Raw genomic sequence first — 15478 nt, 5'->3', positions numbered from 1 at the left:
GGGAGCCGGGGGCGGAGCCTGGGAGCCAGGGGCGGGGTCTTGGTGGGGGCGGAGCGTAGGTGGGTCGGGGCCTGGGAACCAGGGGCAGAGCCTGAGCCTTGGAGCCAGGGGGCGGGGTCTGGGTGGGGGCGGAGTTGGGAGGTGGGCGGGGCCTGGGGAGGGGAGGCGGAGTCTAGGTTGGGGAGGGGAGAACCTGGGCCCAGATGGGGCACAGCGTGGAGGAGGTCGGGGCAGGGAGAGAGTCTGGGGTGGGTGGGACAAGGTGGAACCTGAACCAGGTCGGGGTCGAGGACTATGCGGAGAGACAGATAGGGAGTCCTGGGGGCCGGAGTGGGGTGGCCGTGGGCCCCAGGAGGGTGATTGGGCCCCGCGGCTTCTTGCTCTGCCTGTCCCGCGATCCTAGGATGGCCCTGCCTCTCCGTGTCTCAGCCTTGGGGTCTCCGTGGACCCCCAGTGGTCCCCTCACTTCCCCGGCCATGCTGGGCTCCTCTCTGGTATCCCCTCCTCTCCTGTCCCTTCAACTTGTGGCCCTGGGGACCCTCCCTGGACACGTTCCGGTGCGCCTGAGTGGTTGGACATGGGGGGGGTGGACCCTCAGAGTGGGTGGGGACAGGGCAGGCCGTGGACCGGGCAGGGGCCCACGCGCCGGCTCCTGGGGCTCCCAGGTCTCCGTGCAGGCCACGTGCGCCACCCTGACGGCCATGAGCGTGGACCGCTGGTACGTGACGGTGTTCCCGCTGCGCGCCCTGCACCGCCGCACGCCGCGCTTGGCGCTGGCCGTGAGCCTCGGCATCTGGGTGGGTGAGTGCACGGCGGGGGGGAGGAGGGGGCTGCACGGAGGTGGAGGGACAAGTCCTCGAGCTCCGGGCTTCCCCCCCCCAATTGCCCCTCTCCGGCCTCGGTCGTGCATCTGGGCAATGGGCGCAACAGTGACCCCTGCGAAGAGCTACTGAGGGCGCGGGTGGGGGCGACCCAGGAGGCACTCAGTGCGCGCTGCTCGGGGAGGCTCTTGGGGAGACCAGCGCCCTGGACCCCTCGCGCCCCCTAGTCCCCCGGAGAAGGTCTTCAGCCCGGCCTGTGGCGCAGGCTCCGCGGCCGTGTCAGCGCCGGTGCTCGCCCTGCACCGCCTCTCGCCCGGGCCGCGCACCTACTGCAGCGAGGCCTTCCCCAGCCGCGCCCTGGAGCGCGCCTTCGCGCTCTACAACCTGCTGGCGCTCTACCTGCTGCCGCTGGCCGCCACCTGTGCCTGCTACGGGGCCATGCTGCGCCACCTGGGCCGGGCCGCCGTGCGCCCCCCGCGCGCCGACAGCGCCCTGCAGGTGCGCGGCTGGGAGGGGGCGCGCGGCCAAGCTGTGTGTGTGTTGGGGGAGACACGAGGGAGGGGTCCCAGGGGGTGGCACGGTGGGGGAGCTCTGAGGGGGCTGCCCCAACCGACCCTCAGCCTTCCCTCCTCTCGCCGCCCCCCCACCCCCAGGGGCAGCTGCTGGCGGAGCGAGCGGGCGCCGTGCGCGCCAAGGTCTCGCGGCTGGTGGCGGCCGTGGTCCTGCTCTTCGCCGCCTGCTGGGGCCCCATCCAGCTGTTCCTGTTGCTGCAGGCGCTGGGCCCGGCGGGCGCCTGGCACCCGCGCAGCTACGCGGCGTACGCGCTCAAGACCTGGGCGCATTGCATGTCCTACAGCAATTCGGCCCTCAACCCGCTACTCTACGCCTTCCTGGGCTCCCACTTCCGTCGGGCCTTGCGCGGCGTCTGCCCCTGCGCTCCCCGGCGCCCCCGGCGCCCCCGCCGCTCCGGACCCTCGGCCGCCGCCGCCGCCGCCGCCCCCCCGCCCCGCGCCGAGTTGCACCGCCTGGCCGCCCGCCCGACCCCCACCGGGATCCCAATGGAGCCGGGAAGCGGCGGAGGGGGCCGCGCAGGCTGTGCGTCCTGAGGGAACACGCTGCCCCTCTCTGAGCCTTCTCTGGAGATGGGCCCCTCGGGAACAGGCGCTCCTTGAACAGCACCTGCTATTATTCTGTTATTAATCTATTTTTGTCCCAGATAATTGTCATGAATTTGTTTTGTCCTCTTGTAACGTCTGGTACGGATTTGCTGTGCTGTTCGCTGCTATCGATATCGTAATTATTGTTTCTGTATTTCCTGAAAGTGGAGATGCTTTGATGCTGGCCCCTTCAAGGAAGCGTCTATAGAAATTTCTGCACATGGGCCTGTGGTCGACGGTAAGATTGTAAGATGCGTCACACTCCCAGAGATGTTAAACCGTGAACCCCATGTGTATCTTAAAATGGATGAAATAAGGCGTCATTATTAATAATGTACCTGTCCTGGCCGGGAACGTGGTGGCTGCCGTCGGTCCCGTGAGTCCTCCTGGGGGCTCAGGGTGCAGAACCACCCGTGTGAGAGGCAGATCCACTGCTTCGTAACAAACCACCCCAAATGGAGAGTCGCAGAACAGCATCCGTGTCACCTCCCAGAATTCTGTGGGGTGGCTGCGCTCAGTGGGCGCTTCCCATCCCCCACGCGGGTGGGTGGGGGTGGCTCACCTGGGGACCAGGAAGCCTCTGGCAGAGTCACACTGCATCTTTGGCAGAAATGTGCAGGAAACGGTGGAAGTTGCAGGACCTGGAGGCCCAGACTCACAGGTCCCAGCAGCCACTGCTACCCCATTGACGGTTTGGGGGTGTCAGAGACCCCCCCCCGGATTGGAGGCGGGGGGTAGACCCACGTCCTGGTGGGATAAGCTGCGTGTGTGTGCGGGCGAGAATCAGTACAGCCACCCACGACGGCCCTGCAGGCCACAGGCGGAGTCGCCCCGAAGAAGGACCGCCTGTCTCTTGGAGGCCCCAATCCTCACAAATTATGTGGGGCCATCCTGGGCCCCCAGACAATCCAGATTTGCTGAGATGTTAATAAGACCGAGAGGGCAGAACATGGCGCCATTCGGACGCTGGCCTGACCCTTGCCTGTTCCGGTCTCCAAGACCCGGCCTGGGGACTGGGCTGGACACAGGGTGGAAATTCTCCCCTTGGCCTGCAGGCCCTGCCCACCCCCTGCCCCTCCCCACTCTCCCCCAAACCCGCAGTCTCTCTGTGGCTTCCTGAACGGCTGGGCCGCTGTCCTCCTCGCTTCTGGGCCTTTGCACATGCAGTTCCCTCTGTTGTGCCAGGTGCATCCTTGCTCATCCTCCAATCAACTTGGCTGCCCCCTCCTCCGGGAAGCCCTCCTGGCCCCCTCCAGGCTGGGTCAGGCGCCTCGTTCAGGCCCAGTGCTGCCCCCCTCACAGCTCTGACATCCTTGGGCTGTACCTGCCGGGTGCCTGTCTGACCTGGTCCCCACTGTGTCCCCGGGGCCCAGCGCACAGTAGGGCTGAATAGATATTTGTGGGATGAATAACCAAGTGTGTCGTGGGGACTAAAAGAGGAGGTGTGTGCCGAAGGTGGGGTGTGATTTCTGTGTGAAAAATGAATTTAAAAAAGTAGGGCTGGTCCCGTGGCCGAGTGGTTAAGTATGCACACTCTGCTTCGGCGGCCCAGGGTTCTGCCGGTTTGGATCCTGGGTGCGGACATGGCACCGCTTGTCAGGCCATGTGGAGGCGGCGTCCCACATGCTACAACTAGAAGGACCCACAGCTGAGAATATACGGCTGTGTACCTGGGGGATTTGGGGAGAAAAAGGAAAAATTTAAAAAAAGAAACATTAAAAAAAAAAGGTAAAGGGGGCGTCCTGAGTAATCAGCTCAGAGAGATGAAAACTTCCGTCCGCACACAAACCCGCACAGATGTCGGCAGCAGCTTTATTATCAAAAGCCCCAAACTGGGGACACCCCAGGCGTCCTTTGGCAGGTGGGGGGTGAAACCCGCTGTGGTGCATGCACCCCACGGAGCACCGCTCAGCAGCACAAGGTCGAGAACATGCCACGGACACACGCAACACCCCACGTGGCTCTCCGGGAATCTCGGCAAGCGTGAAGGACCCACGGGTGACACAATGTCTGGTTCCATCTGGGTAGCAGCTGGAGGTGATGACATCGTGGGACTGAGACAGATGCGTGGTTGTGGGGCTAAGGGATGACGGGGGAGGCGGGCGGGCAACACCTGGAGGTGGACACTCGAACCTACCCAGGTGACAAAGTCGCAGAGAGCTAACCACGCTCACAGGTCCCAGGAAAAGAAGATCCGGGTCAGATGGGAGGGTGGTCTCAGTGTGGGCCTCCTGGTGGCCATGCCGTGCCGCGGTTTTGCAAAACGCTGCTGAGTTACTGTCGGGGCAGCTGGTGAAGGGAACGAGGGAGATGGCTCTGCAGGAGAGGCTACAATTATCTGGAAATAAAAAGTAAAATAAAATGGTGTTAAAGGCTCGAAAAGGACATTCAGGAAGAGGAATCATTTCAAAACTGCAGACCCAGGGCGTGCCCTTCGTGGATCCTCACGTCCTTGTCCTTTCAGCTGGGCACTGTTCCCAGTGCCAGGTAGCCACCGCCCCCCACACCTCGCCTCACATGGAGCCCCTGGCTAGTCGTCCACGGGGCCAATAAGTGGCAAACGACCCAGGGAGCTGCAAAGTGGCAGCAGTAGAAAGGGCTGTGAAAGGAACATGCGCGTCCGTTGTAAGTAACTGGGAGGCTGACCTTGGTGGGGGCCAGTCGAGGAAGGCTTTCTGGAGGAGGTGAGTCCGAGAAATGTGAAGCGAGCCCAGAGCTGGGGGAGGATCGCACCGGACAGAGGGAACAGCCGGTGCAAAGGCCCTGAGGCAGGATATATCTGGTGGATTTGAGGGGTAGCAGGGAGGCAGGTGGGGCTGGAGGGGAGCGAGGAGGGGAGAGGAGAGGAGGTGAGGACAGAGGTGGTGGGGACCTTGCCAGCAGCGGAGATGACTTGGGTCTTTCCCGTAGGTGGGCGACGGGAGCCATGGGAGGCTTCCAAGCAGGGAGGGACGTGGTCTGAGGCAGGCAGAGATTTTTCCAATTACTATTTGATGGCGATGACTATTTTTCTGATCTTTTGGGCTGCCAGGACCAGGCATCTGCCGGGAAAGCCTATCCGGGAGGGGATGCGGATGGGCTCCAGGGGATATGGGGATAAACCCCAGGCGTCTGGTTTAATTTCAATTTCAGATAAACAATGAAAAATTTTTCAATATTTGCGGTAAACTGAAAATTATTTGTTATCTGAAATTCAGATTTAACCGCGAGTCCCGCGCGCTGTCCAGCAGCCCCTCGTGGAGCAGAAGGAGCTCCAGGGGACGACAGCCTGGCTCCGCGGGCCTCAGTTTCCCCGCCTGACCCGGGGAGCTCGTTTCCAGGTGAGACGGCACCACCTGGCGGCCGCCCGCGGGTCGCTGGCCCCGCCCCTCCTCCGAGCCACGCCCCTTTATGCCCCGCCCACCGCAGGCCCCGCCCCCAGGCCGCAGCCCCGCAGGTGCCCGGCAGGTGGCGCGCGCACCCCGCGGAGGGGTCTCGCTTCCCCGGGCGATGCCACCAAGGTGTCCCCAGCGCCTGGGGGGGGGGGGTGGCCCCGGTGTCCCCCAACCTGCACCCCCGGCTGAAAGGCTCCCCGCGGCCACACGGGGCGAACAGAGCCGCACTACTACTCATTTCCCGGGTCCTCGGCCCTTTTTGCTTCGCGGGGTCCCCTTCTAGGAAAAAAATGTTAAAAATTGTTATTTGGCGTAAAGACGAATATCATTCAGGCTGGATCCGCTATAGAAGATACTCGCTTTTTTCTTCTCATTTTCAAAGAAGTTAGGATGACATTCTCCCGGACCCTGGCTCCCAGCGACAGGCAACCTGGAGGTAGCACGGGTGACAGCAGAGGGCGGGGGTTACCGGGTCAAGGGGCGCCCAGCAACCCCCCTCCGGGCTTTTTTGCTTTGGGACACCGAGATGGCGAGTAGTTCGGTTTGCCCTGCAGCTCTGTGTAGACAGACACCCAAAATCCCGTGGGAGGAGAGAGGAGGGGCGGGGACACACGGATTCATCCATCAAACAACATGTATTGAGCTCCACTGTGTACCAGGCCAGCCTCAAGGCTGGGGACCCAGCCGCCGGCAGGGCCAAGTAGGTTAAGTAAATAGAGCTGTTTTGAAACAGAAGCCTTTCGATGGAGATAAAGGAGGGCGGCGTGATGGGGTGATGGGGACTCTGGGAGGTCGTGGGGGGGGCGCTCCGAGGGGCGGACGTTCCAGTTTGAGTCGGGAGAAGGCACCGGCCATGGGGTGACCCGGGGAGGGCGGTTCAGGCGCGGGAACAGCCAGTGCAAAGGCCCGGAGGTGCGACTGTGAGGAGGAAGATACGTGGGAAGGTGGCCAGTTTGGGATCCAGCGGAACTTTTAAGAGGATGCCGCCCACCCCTGAGCGGACAGCAGGATGAGTGACTGACTCAGGGCCTGGGTGAGGATCAGGCTGGTTTTTGCCGGGGGTGGGGGGTGGGGTGGGGGGGGGGGACGGACATCCAAAACCCACAGGGGCCCCACAAGATGGTCAGGCCAGGAAATTGTATAGGGCTGGGGTAGCTGTACTCATTTCCCAGCTTGAGAAACAGAGACCAGAGACGGGTCTGCACTAACCTAAGATCACACAGCCAGGACGCAGCTGGAACCTGGGCCTGCCGCCCACCCCAGTGGAGCCAGCAAGTCTGTATCAATTCCCAGCTCCCTCCTGGGGCTAAAAATAGAAGCCCCGTGGCTGGAGGCAGCTTGGGATCCTGCAACCCTTCACCCTCCCGGGCCTGGCACCTCTGGGGAGATAGCACCCAGCTCCGCGGGGACCACAGCGTCCCTTGGGAGGGGGAGGGGCAGCACCCTCCTGCCCTTCAGGGTTCCCCCCCACTGCCCCCTTCCCTTTGAACAGGGGGAAATGTAATCCTCAAAACTACTGTGCCAGGAATGAATTCCATTTTACAGAAGGGGAAACTGAGGCACAGGGAGGCCCACGCAGCTGCCGGGTCGCGACACCCCGGGGTGCATGCTGATCTGTTGGGCTCTCTGGTGCGGAGGGGGCTGTTCGGCACTGGCTCCTCTGTGGGCGCCTCCCCTGCCCGGCTCACCTGGGGCTCCCCACGCCCCCTCCGCGGGCAGAGGTCTGTCCCTCCCCGCGGGGGGCGGGGAAGCAGCTGGGGTGGGGTGTCTAACAGCCTGAAGGGGGGAGGCCTCCCTGCCACCTGCTGCCATTAGGCCACACGCAGCCCCGGGGCCGGAGGGTTGGGTCCCTGCAGGGCGCGGGCGGGACTCCGGCCCTGGGGTGGGGGCGGCTCTCCCGCGCCCATCCCTCGGGCTGGGGAATCCCAGAGCCGGCCTGCGATGGGGGGGGGGGGGGGCCCCGGGGGGGGCGGGGAAGCGGGGCCCCCGGGGGGGGCCGCGGGGCCCCCCCCCTCCCCCCCGCCCCCCCCCCCCCCCCCCCCCCCCTGAGCTCCCCTACTACTCCGTGCCTCAGTTTCCCGCTCTTCGCAATGGGGACATTAAGAGTCTCGCTGCGCAGCGGTGTCAATGAACCTGGGCACATGGCCGGGCCGCCGGGCGCTCAGAACACGGAGACGATCGTTCAGTTCTTAGCGCCCAGAAAACCAGCGGGTGTCGCCTCCCGGACGGGGGGGCTGTCAGGTTCCCCAGAGGGGGCGACATCGGGGGAGAGGTCGTCATGATTTGGCGACCGGCCTCCGGGGACCCTGCGCCCCCCGCCACCCCCAGGCCTCTGCGGGTGCCAGGCCCCCCTGCAGCCGCGCCCTCTCGGAGGCCCGCCCCTCCGCGCCCCCCGCGCGGGGCCCCCCCGGGTCTCTATCCCCATTTTACGGACCTGCAAACCGGCGCTCGGCTGCCGGGCGCCGTGTCTAAGGGGCAGGGGTGAAACTCCGAGCCCGGCAGGCCCCTCCTAGGTGCTCGGTGAGATGGGGGAGGGGGTCGTCGACCCGGCTCGAGGCCCCCACCCTTCCGCGGCCGCCCGGGCGGAGGCCCAGCCCCCCTCCCCTCCCCCGCGGGCGCTCCCAGCCCCGCCCGCGCCCTGGGCGCCCTGTGCGCTCGGGGCTGCGGCGCGCACTTTGCCCACCTTCCCTAGGCAGGGGGCGGGGCGTCCCGCGTCGCTGTTCCCCTTCCTTTTATTATTTATTATCATTTAAAGGGGCCGCGACTTGAAAATTTCCGTCCAGTCTTCCCCCCCCTCCCCAACAGCCCCGGGGCCGGTGGCGCGTCGCCGGACCGAGCGCGGGGCGCGAGGGGGCTTCGGGGAAGGGGGAGGGGGCCTCCCGAGACCCCTCCCCGCGTCCCGGGCCGCGGCGCTGAATCACCGGCGAGGTATTTGCATCTGAGAGCGATTTGTCACCCGGTGATTTGTCTGCGGGGCGGTGAGCGCGCCGGCGGGGGGAGGGGAGGGGCGGGGGAGGCCGCGCGCGGGGAGCCTTTTACCAATCGGGTCGGATGGGGGTGTAGACGCGGACTCGGCTGGCGGCTCGGTGAGTCGGCGCGCGGCACAAACCCGGCGGCGGCCGGCAGCCAGCAGCGCGCAGCTCGCGGCCCGGGCGGGAGGCCAGGCGCGGCCGGGGCAGGGCCGGACGCCAGCGCGGGGCATGCGCCCCCCGAGCGGGCCCTGCGCCCCCCGGGCGGGGCCCGCGCGGGGGGGGCTTGGGGGGGGGGCGGCGCGCGCACTGGCCTTTTAAACCGCGCGTTCCGGTCTCGGGTGGGCGCAGCGCGCCGTGGAAACCAATGAGCGGGGTCCCCAAAGTTGGGCAGGGACGTGGGTGGGGGGTCCAGCGCCGGGAAGGAGATCCTAGGGGGTCGGAGTTGGGGCAGTTTGCTCGACGCCCCCCCCTTGGAGACCTCACCCCCTACCGTATTGCGCCGGGGACGCGCGGGGGCGATCGGGGGTCGCGAGCGCGCGCTCCCCCCTCCCCAGCGGAAGGAAATGGTCTCTCGGCGCGCGCGGGGGGCTGCGCTCCCGGTTCTTATTTCATTTTTTTCTCCCCGGAATCGGGTGTTTTATTCGAGAGCCCCGAGGGCGCGGAGTGGGAGCGCCGGGTGCGGAAGGCCGTTCCCTGGCGACCCTCCCCAGCCCGGACGGTTTATTTATAAAGTGTCGGCTCCCGGGCAGAAGGGGGCCCCTGGAGGGGACACCACGGTCCCCAGGTCCCCGCGCCCGGGATAAGGGGGTGGGTTCGGCCCGGGGCCCCGGCTCTCTGGCGGGGATCCCCGGGAAAAGCCCCCCCGCCTCCCCCCCATCCAGTGCCCCCCAGACACAAAAGCGGGCGCAGGAAGCCCGGGGAGCGCGCGTTTGTCAATCCAACGTTCGGCGGCCGACCCCAGGCGGCGGGTTTGTCAATAATCTTCCGTTTTTAGTCGCCCCGGCCGGAGGGGTTGCCCCCCCCACCCATGCAAATCGGCCGCTTTCCAAGAAGCCTTTGAAATCCGGACTGGGGTTTTTGTCGTCTTATTTCTTCTTCTTCAGTTCTGCTCGGCTCACTTCCTCCGGGCGGGGGGGGGGCGGGCGCCCCCGTCCCGACTCCCCGAGCCCCCTCCCCAGCTCTCCGCCCCGCCCTCCCCCGCCCTCCCCCGGGGTGGAGTGAGGGGCCCCTTTCGCCACCCGCGGGCCCCGGCCTTGCACAACTCTTTAAATAACTGTGTTTTGCAAGGCCCGGCCTGAGCGGGTGACCTCTCTCTCCGGGAGGCACTGGTGGGGGGGGGGGGGGGGGGGGGGAGGGTGTGGCCCGGGATCCGTCCCCGCCCCCCTAGCCAGGTCCCAACGACCACCCAGCGCCCCCCCATCCCCGCCCCGGTCCCTGACTGGGAATGCCTCTCCCCCGGGGTTGTCATAAAGTGGGGGTAGGGGCCGAGGACAAAGGGCTCTTGGGGGGAGGGGTCTGGAGGGGGTGGGCGGCACCAGCTGAGGGTTAATGGCGGCCACTGGGGGCCCGAGCCCGGCCCAGGGGGGCCCTGGGGTTCCCACCTGCCCCCTCCACCAGCCTCAGCGTGGAGACCTGCCCCGCTCCCCTCCCCCACCCGGCGACCCGGAAGGGTCATTAAACCCAGCAGGCCGGGAGGGGGGGGCGGGGGGGGGAGTGGCTTCCTCTGGCCTCTTCCTTCTGCCCCCCAAAGAGGGGGGGCGTTGCCCGGGGCGTTTCCCCGGGGGGGGGGGTCTCTCTTGAAGTTGTCAAAGGTGGGGGAGGGGCGGCGGACCGGGGCGAGACACTGGGCCAGAAATGTCCCCTCAGCACTTCTTGGGGCTGGGGGGGGCCGACGCGGCCAGGCCCCGGGGTGGGGGGCTGGGTGCCGTTTTCTGCCTCCCAGGACGAGCCTCCGCTGGTCACTCTCCAGCCCTGCGGCCTCTGAGAGGGTCTTTGTGTCCTGGAACCCCTCCCCTGCTGGACACCCAGGTCCTATGGGGACACGTCTCTCCCCCCTTCCCCACGGGGGCCCCCCCGACCCACCCAGTCCCCGTCCAGCTGGGAGCCCAGGGGGTCTGGGTGAAGGGTGTGCAGTCCAGGAAGGCCGAGGGCCACCCAGCTGCCCGTGGCTCTGCAGGGCCCCTCTCTGACGGACGAGGCTGGGGGGTCTACACTGCAAGGCTCCCCCCTCTGGGTGGGATCAGGCTGCTGTTTCAGGCCACCAGAGGGGTTGGGAGGGCGCCCAGCCTGGTGTCTGAGCATCAGCCAGCTGCCAGGAGCCTCTGCCCCCGGCCGGCCCTTCCCGCATGGGGCCGTCTGCCCCACGAGCGGCTTGCAAGCCTCTGGGGTCCCTTTGCTGGGTTAGGGGCGGCCTCCTGGGTCCCCCCTGCCCCCTGCTGTCCCCGTGGTGTGCCATCTGGGGTGTCCCTGCCGGGCCTGTCGGGTTCTGCCTGGTCTGTTTTATTGGCGGCCTGGGCGGGTGGGGGTGTGGCCGGGGTTGGGCGGGGGGCTGGGGCGGGATGGCGTCCTCTCATCTCCCGGTGGTGCCGGGCTGGGCCGGGTTCCGGAGCGTCCCTCGCCGGAGCCCCCGCGAGGCCCTGGCAGTCAGGGTTGCCGGTGGTCCGAGAGGACCCCGGGCTCGGGGCAGAGCGCCTGGCATCCTGGGAGGCCGGCCCCACTTGGGGTCCCCAGGGGCCGGGGGACTCCCCCAGAGAGGGTGCGTGGGGCGGTGGGGGAGCCTCCCACACCCGGGTTTGAACCCCAGCCCGCGTGTGTCCTCCGCAGGGCTTCTCCGAGCCTCGCTTCCTCGTCTGTAAAATGGAGACCCGCGGGCGCCCCCGTCCTTAACCGCCACGGCCCCACCGGGCGCCCCCTTAGCCGTCACAGCCTCGCGGCGTCCCTGCTGAGCACAGAGAGGTGAGCGCTGTCCGGGCGCCCCTTTGCAGACGGGGAAACCGAGGCCTGGAGAGGAGGAGGCTCGGGGACGAGATGAGAGCACGAGTGGGGCGGTTCGGCTCAGGGCCTGTATCCAGCAGGTGCTCAGTCTGCGTCAGCCGTGTCTCTTAGCCTGAGAGAAAGGGGGGTGCCTGAGCCCCCGGGACCGGGCTACACCGGCCTTGGTGCCAACAGCACCTAGAACTCGGAACCGGAACCCGGAACCCCCCTGGATTCCAGCGCCCGGTAGCCGGCCGCGGCCAATCCGAGGCGGGGAGCGCCCTGTCTCCCCCCCGCTGTTTATGAAGCGGTGATCCAGGCTCTGTCCCGGGAGCTGTGGCCAGCGACCGCGCGCTTCTCTGTGGCCCAGACGGGTGGGGGCCTCCTCGAAACCCTTGGGGAGTGGGGTGCGGGGTGACCCCACTTCCCAGCCCGCTGGAGGGCGGACGGAGGGGGCCGGATGGGGAGGGCTCGCTCCTCCCTCCGCCTCCAGGGAGGCCTCCAGGTTTGCACTCTGTTGGGGCCCGAATGGGAGGGATTTTCCCAGAGGCCTTTGCGGTCGACCTCTGGGGAAGATGGGGACCGAGGAGCCCAGGTGGGGTCTGACGCTGTCTCTTGCCGCCCCCAGGTTTCTGCGAACACGTGAATGAGCCGCATGCCAGCCGCTGCCCCGGCCTGAGAAGGAGGCGCCCCCCACCGCCCGCCCGGCGCTGGCATGCCCCGCCAGCCCTCCGCCTGAGCCCGGCGGCCCCCGCCCCCGCCCCCCGCCACCCTGCACTGCCCCGGCTCCCCCAAGGCCCCCACACTGCAGTGCGGCCGGGCCCCCTCCCCGCAGGGGCCGCCCCCGTCCGGCGCCCGGGGCGGCCCGGCCCGCAGGGCCATGAAGCTGCAGGCCGTGATGGAGACCCTCCTACAGCGCCAGCAGCGGGCGCGCCAGGAGCTGGAGGCCCGGCAGCCGCCGCCCGAGCCCCCCGCCGGCCCCCCGGCCCGCGCCCGGGCCGCCCCCGAGGAGGACAGGGAGCCGGAGCACGCCCGGATGCAGCGCGCGCAGATGGCCGCGCTGGCCGCCATGCGGGCCGCCGCCGCGGGCCTCGGTCACCCAGCCAGCCCCGGCGGCTCCGAGGACGGGCCCCTCGGCTCTGAGGATGAGGACACGGCCCGGGAGGGGGCCCCTGGCTCGCCCGCCCCGCCCGCCCGAGGCAGGGAGGCCCCGGGACCCGCCGAGGGCGACAGGCACTTCGAGGACGTGGGCTCTGACGATGAGCTGTGAGTTGGGGTCGCGGACTGAGCGAGAGTTTATTGAGCGCTTACTGTATACCAGGCAGCTGGGGGCCCTGGGGACACGGCCGTAAAGGAAGGACAGACCCTCTGTCCCCCTGAGCGCCGAGGCTGGCGCCATCCCGTAGAAGTTTCCGGTGACGGTGGCCACGTTCTCCACATGCGCGCAGAGCTGGGGAGCCGCCAGTCCTGACGGCTGCTGAGCGCTCAAAACGCGGCCGGTGCAGCCGGGGGTCCGAGTCTGTAGCTTTATTTCATCTTAGTTTCAGGGGAACCGGCCGCATGTGGCCGTCGGTTGGCCCCTTTGGGTCCGACTCAGGCTCTGAGCCGGGCGCTGGCGAGTCCCGGGTGGGATCCTTCTGGAAGGACGTTTAATAAGCAGAGAAGCCCGGGGGACGTGGGTGTGATCAGGGGGCTGCTGAGAAAGCAGAGCAGAGGGGCGGTGGAACGGTGTGCCTGGAGGAGGGAACGGCGTGAGCAAAGGTCCTGGGGCAGGAAGCGCTTGGCATTTTCAAGGCCTACAAGGAGGCCTTGGGGGAGAGGCAGGCGGGGGCTGGGGTCCACGGGGGTCCCCGGAATTGGTAAGCAGAGTGTGGCCAGGCCCTGAGCAGGGGGTGCTCACAGGCCCTCTGGGCAGCCGGAGCAGCTGGTCAGAGAGGGAAACCGAGGCTGGGACGGGGAGCAGGGCGGCCCGGGGCCGTGCCTGACCTGTGCCCTCTGCCCGCTCCAGGAAGCCGAAATGGGAGGAGGAGGAGGAGGAGGAGGAGCTGGAGGAAGAGCTGGGGGACGAGGACGAGGACGAGGATGAGGATGAAGAGGAGGACTACGAGGATGAGGAGGGGCTCGGGCCCCCCGGCGCCACCGGCCTGGGCCCCGCAGCCCTGTTCCCCCGCAAGGCCCCGCCGCCCCAGGCCTTCCGCGGAGACGGCGGGCCGCGCGCCCTGGGCGGCCAGGAGCGGCCCGGAGGCGGGCCGGCGCCCCCCGGGGGGGCCGCACACACGGCGCCGCCCCTGCAGCCGCCCGACCACGGGGACTGGACGTACGAGGAGCAGTTCAAGCAGGTGGGCCGGGGCGCGCGGCCGCGGTGGGCGTCGGGGGCGCGGTCGGAGGCCTCAGCGGTGGCGGGGAGCCCGGGCCCTGGGGGCCGCGTGGCCGTGGACGGCGTGGACAGACGGTGGCTCCGCGGGCGGGCGGGCGGGCGGGCGGCCGGGGCAGAGGAAGTGGCCGGCGGGCGGGGGGCCTTTGAAGTGGGGCCGCGCGGGGGCCGGGCAGATGGAGACCAGATGGCGGCCCCGCTCGCATTCCAGCCGCGGCCAGCTGGGCCCTGCCCGACCTCCGGCGGTGGCGGCGGCGGCTCTGGCCTCGGCCGGGCTCATCGGGTGGCCCCGTCGGGGACGCCGGCCCCCAGGACCAACCGTGAGCCCCCCCCACCCCGGGACGGAGCGCGAGGCCGGGGCGGGAGGCAGCTTCGAGGAACGCGCGGGCGGGGCGGCCTGGCCTCGGGCCGGGTGCTGGCACGCGGATGGCGGTGCGGCCGGTGGAGTGGCAGACGTCACCGTCACCTCCTCAGGGCGTGGCGCCCGCGTGCGGACGCCAGCCTGAGCCTCACCCGCCCTCTGCCTCAGTTTCCCTCCCCGTCCGAAGGAGATGCTCGGCCGGCTGGGTGGCTGCATCTGTCTGGCGGACGAGGAGAACCGAGGCGCGGTGCTGGGGTGTCGGGGTGTTGGGGGGCCCCCAGCTCCCGGGATCTTGGGCTCGAAATAACACGAACGGGCCCTTTGTGGGGAGGTCTGTTGACTCACTCGCCGCATCCTTGCCGTCGGCCCAGGCGGGCGACACCCCCGGCCTCACAGGGTCACGGCCGGGCCCAGAAGGAGGGACGAGGCCGTGTGGCCCTTGTGGGGTCAGAGGTCCCCAGGACCCCCAGCCATGCCCAGCGGCCCAACGCCGACAGGAGGGGGGTTTGGGCGGCCGGCCTGGCCGGGACAAGGGGTCAGATGCCCTGACCCCAGAGCCCCCTCGGCGTGTCAGGAACAAAGGGCTGTAGGAGCCATTGTCCACTTGTCAGACGAGATGATGATGTCTGGGGACGCCCAGGGTCGGGCTCGGGTGGGGAAACTGAGGCCAGAGCGGGCAGGGAGCGCCCACCACCAGAGGCTCCGCTCCCCTACTGTGGGTGGAGCGGGTCAGTCAGCAGGTGGGTCGTGTTTAAGGATGTGGGGCGATGCCACGCGGTCCGGCAATTTTCGCTGGGAGGCGGGAGGCCCTCGGGTGGGACGTTTGGGCCGAGCCTGTGGGAGCAGGAGCCGGGCTCAAACCGAGGAGACGGCTGTGCAAAGGCCCCGGGGTAGAAGCGGGCTACGCTCGTGTGTGGAGGCCGGATGCCACCGGGCCTCGCGGAAGGGGGCGGGAGGGGACCCGAGACGCCGGGGCCGAGGGAGGTCGTGGGCAGGCGGGATCCTATTCCTGGCCCGTCTGCGGCGGGTCCAGCTGCCGGCGCTGCCCTCGCGCCCAGCTGGCCGGGCACCTGCGCAGCCAGTGTCAACAGTGGCCTGAGCCCAGCCGGCCGGCAGATGTCGGCCGTGTTGACTCTGGCGCCCGCCCCACCCCCTTCCTGGCACGTGGCAGCCGGGCCGGCCGGCCGCCCACTTGGCACCGCGTCCGTCTCTTCCTCCGCGGTCTTGGCAGGGCCTGGGGCCGCCTTCCGCCCGCAAACCCTCGACAGCCGGGACATCCCGCCGTCGGCCCCGGGGCTGGGGGGCAGCCAGGCCGGGGAGGGGCCGGAGCCACGGGCTCGGAGCCACGAATCTTTCCTTGAAGACCCGGAAGCTCGCGGCCGTGGGGACTGGACGCGCACGGGGGGAGCCGGCTGGGGATCGGGGTGCATCGCGGGCGGTAATTAG

At 68.4% G+C, this 15478-nt stretch overlaps 4 protein-coding genes and 1 long non-coding RNA gene across 11 annotated transcripts in view; 2 read left to right on the top strand and 3 right to left on the bottom strand.

The window, feature by feature from the left end:
- Window positions 1-165: 165 nt before the first annotated feature.
- Window positions 166-3441, top strand: KISS1R (KISS1 receptor). 3 transcript variants are annotated; one of them, XM_046637783.1, is made up of 3 exons: window positions 166-801; window positions 1087-1319; window positions 1678-3441. In XM_046637783.1, the coding sequence occupies exons 1-3, from the start codon at window positions 204-206 to the stop codon at window positions 1948-1950; spliced, it is 1104 nt and encodes a 367-aa protein (XP_046493739.1). In that variant the 5' UTR covers window positions 166-203; the 3' UTR covers window positions 1951-3441. The 3 variants fall into 3 exon arrangements, with proteins under 3 accessions (XP_046493739.1, XP_046493738.1, XP_046493736.1); XM_046637782.1 differs by having other exon boundaries at window positions 1595-3441; XM_046637780.1 differs by having other exon boundaries at window positions 1475-3441.
- A 252-nt stretch (window positions 3442-3693) lies between these two features.
- LOC124225704 (uncharacterized) lies at window positions 3694-12179 on the bottom strand. Its single transcript, XM_046638335.1, has 4 exons — window positions 12104-12179; window positions 8392-8752; window positions 4625-4794; window positions 3694-4316 (listed from the first exon to the last, which is right to left on the bottom strand). The coding sequence occupies exons 1-4, from the start codon at window positions 12177-12179 to the stop codon at window positions 3694-3696; spliced, it is 1230 nt and encodes a 409-aa protein (XP_046494291.1).
- Window positions 5960-8124, bottom strand: LOC124252616 (uncharacterized). The gene is made up of 3 exons (XR_006891991.1): window positions 7787-8124; window positions 6562-6658; window positions 5960-6270 (listed from the first exon to the last, which is right to left on the bottom strand). It is a non-coding gene; the product is annotated as an uncharacterized LOC124252616 (long non-coding RNA).
- The window catches only part of ARID3A (AT-rich interaction domain 3A), a 28904-nt gene continuing 21543 nt past the window's right edge, over window positions 8118-15478 (top strand). The window contains exons 1-4 of one of the 4 annotated variants that reach the window (XM_046686298.1): window positions 8118-8280; window positions 11148-11279; window positions 11926-12563; window positions 13306-13636. In XM_046686298.1, coding sequence (XP_046542254.1) covers window positions 12178-12563; window positions 13306-13636 — 717 coding nt within the window. In that variant the 5' untranslated portion in view covers window positions 8118-8280; window positions 11148-11279; window positions 11926-12177. Of the gene's footprint in view, window positions 8281-8341; window positions 8439-11147; window positions 11280-11925; window positions 12564-13305; window positions 13637-15478 lie in introns of those variants that run through there. The other 3 variants (XM_046686299.1, XM_046686300.1, XM_046686301.1) reach the window with 3 other exon arrangements.
- LOC124252615 (translation initiation factor IF-2-like) overlaps window positions 13772-15478 on the bottom strand; it is a 2185-nt gene continuing 478 nt past the window's right edge. Inside the window, exon 2 of one of the 2 annotated variants that reach the window (XM_046686302.1) lies at window positions 13772-15472. In XM_046686302.1, coding sequence (XP_046542258.1) covers window positions 14743-15462 — 720 coding nt within the window. In that variant the 5' untranslated portion in view covers window positions 15463-15472 and the 3' untranslated portion in view covers window positions 13772-14742. The other variant, XM_046686303.1, reaches the window with a different exon arrangement.

Source organism: Equus quagga, chromosome 14, assembly GCF_021613505.1.
Source record: "Equus quagga isolate Etosha38 chromosome 14, UCLA_HA_Equagga_1.0, whole genome shotgun sequence".
Taxonomy (NCBI): domain Eukaryota; kingdom Metazoa; phylum Chordata; class Mammalia; order Perissodactyla; family Equidae; genus Equus; species Equus quagga.
Note: the sequence above shows the minus strand (reverse complement) of the source record. Positions and strands in the feature narration are given on the sequence as shown.

What these genes read in the sequence shown, in the direction of transcription:
- KISS1R (XM_046637780.1), top strand. Translation starts at nt 204, where the DNA reads ATGGGGCACAGCGTGGAGGAGGTCGGGGCAGGGAGAGAGTCTGGGGTG. An exon ending in GAGCCTCGGCATCTGGGTGG is followed by an intron (nt 802 to 1,086) that starts GTGAGTGCACGG and finishes CCTGTGGCGCAG; the next exon opens with GCTCCGCGGCCGTGTCAGCG. An exon ending in GCGCCGACAGCGCCCTGCAG is followed by an intron (nt 1,320 to 1,474) that starts GTGCGCGGCTGG and finishes CCCCACCCCCAG; the next exon opens with GGGCAGCTGCTGGCGGAGCG.
- LOC124225704 (XM_046638335.1), bottom strand. Translation starts at nt 12,179, where the DNA reads ATGGCCCTGCGGGCCGGGCCGCCCCGGGCGCCGGACGGGGGCGGCCCC. An exon ending in GGGGGCCCGGCCGCACTGCA is followed by an intron (nt 8,753 to 12,103) that starts GTGTGGGGGCCT and finishes CCGACCCCCTAG; the next exon opens with GATCTCCTTCCCGGCGCTGG. An exon ending in CTCGACTGGCCCCCACCAAG is followed by an intron (nt 4,317 to 4,624) that starts GTCAGCCTCCCA and finishes TTTTATTTCCAG; the next exon opens with ATAATTGTAGCCTCTCCTGC.